The sequence below is a fragment of the Anomalospiza imberbis genome, chromosome Z (genome assembly GCF_031753505.1).
Source record: "Anomalospiza imberbis isolate Cuckoo-Finch-1a 21T00152 chromosome Z, ASM3175350v1, whole genome shotgun sequence".
In the NCBI taxonomy this organism is placed as follows: domain Eukaryota; kingdom Metazoa; phylum Chordata; class Aves; order Passeriformes; family Viduidae; genus Anomalospiza; species Anomalospiza imberbis.
Window position 1 is genome coordinate 62,571,271 of NC_089721.1, and position 6,071 is coordinate 62,577,341.

General features: G+C 41.2%; 1 protein-coding gene across 2 annotated transcripts in view; it reads left to right on the forward strand.

The window, feature by feature from the left end:
• The window catches only part of SLC44A1 (solute carrier family 44 member 1), a 71,505-nt gene extending 68,068 nt beyond the window's left edge, over nt 1–3,437 (forward strand). Inside the window, exon 16 of one of the 2 annotated variants that reach the window (XM_068176499.1) lies at nt 3,244–3,437. In XM_068176499.1, the coding sequence (XP_068032600.1) occupies nt 3,244–3,360 (117 nt within the window). In that variant the 3' untranslated portion in view covers nt 3,361–3,437. Of the gene's footprint in view, nt 1–2,770; nt 2,938–3,243 lie in introns of those variants that run through there. The other variant, XM_068176500.1, reaches the window with a different exon arrangement.
• Nucleotides 3,438–6,071: the final 2,634 nt, after the last annotated feature.

The following is a 6,071-nucleotide window of genomic DNA, read 5'->3' on the forward strand; positions in this document are numbered from 1 at the left end:
AAAAATGAGCCCTTTCTGTATCAGTGTTCTGGCAATTGAGCAGCCAGTGTTGGAAACAATATACTTAATGTGCCCTCAGGGCATGCACTTTAGTGGTTTGCTCTGAGTGGTTATGATGTATTCTATGAATGTATGTTATAGAGTCAGAATAAAATGCATGTAGCAGACATATACTCATCACCATCTAGTGAGCATTTAGTTCAGAGTGCATATTACATGCTGTATTGAATATGGCACAGTCATTTAAAGAAACAGTCTTAAGATTTATAAGTAGATAACTTACAGCATTCCTGTTTTTTAAATCATCGCTTGGCCTGTGCAGATACCGTTTACTAAATCTAAATATCACTAGCTCATTGTTTCTTGAACAGCTTGTGTCACATTATCAACAAAGAAATTCTATTTCATCTTTGTGAAAAAATGAAAAAGAAAACAAAACAACTCTTGTGTTTCCCAACACTAAACCCAACAGGCTTATTTGAAGCATTTCTTGCCTTCAGCTTCTTTGTTGGGATGGTGAAAGTTTACTCTAAATATTTCATTTTCAAATGCTCTTCCAACTATTTCATCTCTGCTGTTATGTCCATCATGTAATAAGATTATGGAGACTAGTAAATCTATATTTCTTGTGTTCTGTAGCAAATACTGTTCTCAAGGTATTTTTTTTCTTTTATATTTAAAGAGATGAGAGAAAAGATGAAACTCATCTCCTGTGATGTGGGTCATGTATAAAAGGCAAAATTTCTGGTCTGGGATGGAGCTGTGATGAGTCTTGCAATCTGATACAATCAAGCCAAAGCTCCTCAGAGACCAGGATTATGAAAATATTTCTAAGGAGAATTGATAGCATGAATCGATCTGAAAATACCTATTTGGAGGCTAAACTATCTGGCATTCATTTGATATCTGTTAAAATGGAATGAGCAGAAAACTAGCAAATGCCCATCAGATTCTATTCCCCTGTCTCACTGAGGTCAAGCCATCATATTTGAATATGATGAGCTGACTTTGGTGTTACAAGCATTTGGTACTTCTCTACAGAAACTCCCCTTAGAACCAAAGTTCCAAAAATTCAGAGTAAAAGTACCAGCTGACTTTAACAGAACTAGCCTAATTTCAGTAATGTTAAAGACATCTATGGCCTCTCTAAGTATGTGATTTATAAGTAGATACCTAACAGCATTCCTGTTTTATGCTAGCACCATAGGTGGATACCATTCCTCAAATGGGTTAATGGGAATAAGGGCAGCTTATTTCAGAAAGGTTTGGTGAAATTAGGAAGCTGACTAGTTATGAAACCCAGCAGACATTGTGCACTGACTGGAGTTCCCACTATAAACATGTTTTTTAAATCTCAAATACCATGTGCCCTCCATGTTAGTATTAGTTGGGTCCCTCCCTGCTGCTCAGGCTGAAACAGGAGAATACCTCTCATCTGAAAAACAACGCCACAGACAATTTCATAATGTCTCCCAGGAGAGTGAGGGAAGAGACAACAGAAAGGTAGTTTTATTTCTAATGTAGGAACAGAAAGCAGCTACCAGAAGTTAGGTGGAGCCATGGAGAGCAGATAAAAAATATTCCACAGGATCTTCACAGCAGTTAAGAAAATTCACATTCCAATTCAGACATCTCACAGCAACATCTCCCATGTCCCACTTTAATTTTACTCTGGAGCTCTTCAGAGCAAAATGAAGGTGGGATACTATACCTGTAGAAAATAATTATTTCTATATAATGAATGGTGTTGCTGATTTCAGAAACTACTCTAAGGAAAAAGGAAAATCTTCTGAAGAGATTTTAAAGGCTTGACAGTACTTGCATTGTCATAGTCCATCAAAGCTTCATCTGGAAATGAAATTTTCATCCTCCTTTACTCATACTTCTAACAGGGCGATCAAATCCCTGGACTGGCTTAGTGATTTACATTGAATCGAGATCAACTAACAAGTGCTCCTTTTTCCAGTGGAATGCCACCTCCTTTGAGAATGGGAAAAGTAAATGTGACATTGTTCACTGTTGTCTTGAGAACTTAAACTATTTTATACTGCAAGCTGTGAATGCAGGAAGAGAAAAGAAATTAACAGTGCTGATCTAATCTTAGATTTTCTGTGTAAACTGACATTGTGCCAGGATACTGATGCAAAACTGTATTTTAGTCTAAGAAATGTATAGATTTTTTAATGTATCAAAATAAAGTTTTCCTTTTAAGTAAGAAAGAAATTTCTGTCTCTTCCATGTGGTGTGTGTAAGCCATGTTCTTACTCAATACAATACAGTCTCATGTTCCTGAGAAGCAAGTCAAATTTTTGCTGAAGTTTTACTTTGTTCTGTGCCTGCTCTTTAGCTGAGTGGCCACAGTAACACTGGACATACTGTCCTGGTGCCAAAAAAAGCATTCTGATAGTAATGTTTTCTGAGATGAGCGTGTTAGTGGAGTTTGGTAGAGGAAAGGCAGGATATTTTTTGCTGTCTTTCTTCTCACCGATCCTCTTACATCTGCTCCTCAGCTTCTCTCCAGTGTCTTGGAAACTGCCCCTTTAGGCTAACGGTTACATCCATCACCACATTCCTCAGCCTCTCTGATAAGGCTGCAGGGTGTGCTGAAGGTCAGTCACATACAGAAGCAGTTGGAATGTTCTTCACTGTGAAAGGGGAGGTTGTGGTCACACATGCAGAAGGACCCTTGCTCATACCTAGGAAGCAGAACTCTCAGGGCTCATAAGACTATCTGGAGTATACTGGCTCATAAAATGCTTTGCCTTACCAGGACAGCTGTGGGGCAATGAACAGTAGGGAGGCATGAAAGAGATCTTGCTATGCATTACGAGCCATGCAAGCTGCATATCCCAGCACAGCACCTCTTGTAGCACCATTACCTTTTTCTTCAAAGACCTGTACACACTCCCCACTCTGCACAGCTGTTCTACCAGCTTGGATATCTAAAGATGCATGGTGAATAGATGCAATAACAGAGGCACACACAGTCACAAAGATTTCTTCCCCTCACCTCTCTGTCACATAGCGCAGCATATTTCTACTTCTTGCAGACTTTTTTTTTTTTTTTTTACACTAATACACGAATGCACAAGTAAGCCAAGCTGAACCACATCTGCTTCTATTGCTCTTTACTGCAAACCACTTCAGCACTGTATTTGCATGAGAAGGTTTACTTTTTCTGGACTACTGCTGCTTCTGAAACAGAGACTGATGCTTTTGTGGCTAATCAGTCATCATCATCAGTCCGTCAGGAGGAAAAGGACCAGACAGCCCATCAGGCAGGACCTCTGCACACAGGCAGGGTCCATGCTGTGGACCCAGAGTGTTCTGCTGCATGTCAGTGTTCTGCAGTTCCACTGAAGGTACGTCTCCTTGGCTCAGAGTGTCTATTTCGTGGTTTATTAATAGTGAAGCTGCATGGCTAGATGGGTTTAGTTGCACAGAGTAAAAGAGGCTCCAGAGATATCCTTCATCAGTATAGGTGTTAGGGGCAGGAGGCACAAAACATACAGGTTGTATAAACCCTGTCTGGTTTCCACTGTATTTTGCCTCTGTCAGAGCTGCAGAACAGAAGCTCTTTAGCTTTATTTACCCTCTCTAGCAGTGAGGGACTGAAGCACTGTCTGCAGAGGTCAATGCTCTGAAACAAATTTCATTACTTCCAGAAGAAAAAAAAAAAAAAAAAAAAAAAAGCAAGCACCTAAAGGTGGGCTGCAGAAGGCTAGTAAGAGCAGCATATGCAGGGAGAACAGAATGGGACATGGGACTTGGAAGGAAAATACCACATTACTGTGGTGGATTGTGGAAGAAAACCCTGTTCTGCTGTTAGCAGGGACCTGGAGACAGAGGACTGGAGCTGCAGAAGCAGGATTTTTCCTTCAACCACACAGCAGTTCACACTGGCAAGGCATTCTTCATGTGGTGGGCATGTATCTCTGACCACTTAGCCTTGGGACTCAGCCCCTGGCATTGGCAATTGCAGAACAGCACAGGCAGATGACTTCTCAGATCCCCGCTCCCTGAAAAGCCCTGCTGTCCCACTGGAGATGAAGGACTAGTCTCCTTGCTAGCAACACAGCACATGTCCTTGGCCACTGAAGGAGCTCTCCTGCCATGCATAGAGGATGGGACCCTTTGTATGCAGCATTTAGTGTGCAGCAAATGGCCTCCTTCTCCAAGCCAGGGAGCCCAAATCCTGTGCTGCTGTAGTCTGGCATGGCTCCTTCCCTCCACTGTGGGCCACTGACCCAGTTTTAGTCACTGGTATTTAGATGTTTAATGAAGATTAGCTAGTGTCCAGGGAGCAATTACTTAGAATTTCTAATTACTATTAAATTATGAATGTGTGAAATGGATGGACTTTGCACTCCTGCACACGGAAAACCTAAAAAAACTGTTTTTCTGACAACTACTGCCATCATCCTAATCTAGTGCTTATTCTTGTTTACCTTAAATACACTGAAAACAAAGTGGAAGAAAATCCAGCACCAGAGCAGATTTTCTGAGACCCTTACCAGAGCAGTCAAAGGTACAAATAAAGCCTATGATAGAAGCTATTGAATTGCTGTATCTCACTACCTCAGCTGACAGTAATCAAGTGGGAGATCAGTGGGTGAGCAGGTATTTCACACTGCAGTCCTCTGAAGAAAAAATCATAGACATGAACCCTGTGCCCTAGGAAAAAAAAAAAAGTCTGCCATAGTCCCAGAAATAGTGATAAGATGTCTCCTGTTTTTAATTGTTTTTCTGATCACTCTTACTTGTATTCTAGTTTTAAATATTAAGTCCTGAATACAAACCTTGGACAAAAAATATTTGCTAGGCATTGGCAATGCCAGATAGGGCACAGTGGTCTTGCCACTTCTCCTGATTGCAGCATCTTCCATGTGCCCCCATCTTTGCTTTCAGGTAGGAGAGGGTTGGCTCAAAGATTTGGAGACCTGCCTGGGGCCAACACACTGCTTATCCATCAAAGACCTCCTCTGTCATCTGGGACTTCTCACTTTCTGTGTCTTTGCTCCCTTTCCTCAAAGATGGGGATGCAGTGAAGGCTGAGTACATTAAAGATCAGTTAGTACACAGATACTGCAGGAGGATGGATTAATGAAATAGGCACAGGTAAGGGGCTGTGTGTGAAACTGGGATCTAAAAATGCCTCTGCAGCTGCAAGAGGCAATGAATTGGGTGGAATTTGTATCCTACACAAGAGAAATGATATAGACATGAACACCTCAGACTCATTGCTCTTCTGATAGTTAAAATATCTGAAAACTTAATCCTCCACTACAAAATCCCTTCCAGTCTTTTAGTGGGTCTTGGTACTTCACTGTGCCTGCTTTTTGCAAGAAGAAAAATCCACTTGTTGGAAGGCGTGCTGGGTGTCTTTCAAGTCTTAAAATTGCACTGCCCCTAGTAACAACAACAAACCTAACTTTAGTACCTAGTGTTGAACATTGCTGAATAAAGTAAAGGGATTTCTACCTGTTCTGAAAGGTTGGGTAGGAGGTCTGCAGAGGAATTCTTCCTTCTTATGGGCCCAGAAGCCCTACTGCCTCCAGGCAAGGAGCATCATGGCTTGCTTTTGAAAGCTGTGGTGTTGTATCTGTGCATTATGGGACAACACAAGGAGAAGAAAACCTCAGAACAGTCTGTATTTCATTGCAGCAGGAGAGCAGCCTGCCAGAAGAGCATGTGAGGTTCATGTTGTTTATGATGAAGATGAAGCTTGACAGCTTTATAAAAATGTAATTTGCTCCCCCCAAAAAACAGCATAAGCACTTGCAGGTCTGAATTTCCCAGAAGATGAACAGGTTGAAAAGCTATTAAGTTTCTTGAAGAAATAATAAGGAATCAAAGCTTGAATGAAGAGTGTAGGAGAACTATACACAAACCTGAATTTCTGTTCACTTCTCTGTGTTCATAGGCCAGGGCCCCCCACCTTTCCATAATCACCATCTGGGCTTACTTTAGGAATAGCACATAACAAGGCAAGTAAAAAGCACACATTAAGGTTTTGAGCCATGGAGGCAAAACAAACTCTTGTTTGAAATAAGCTAAACATTTGTATATGT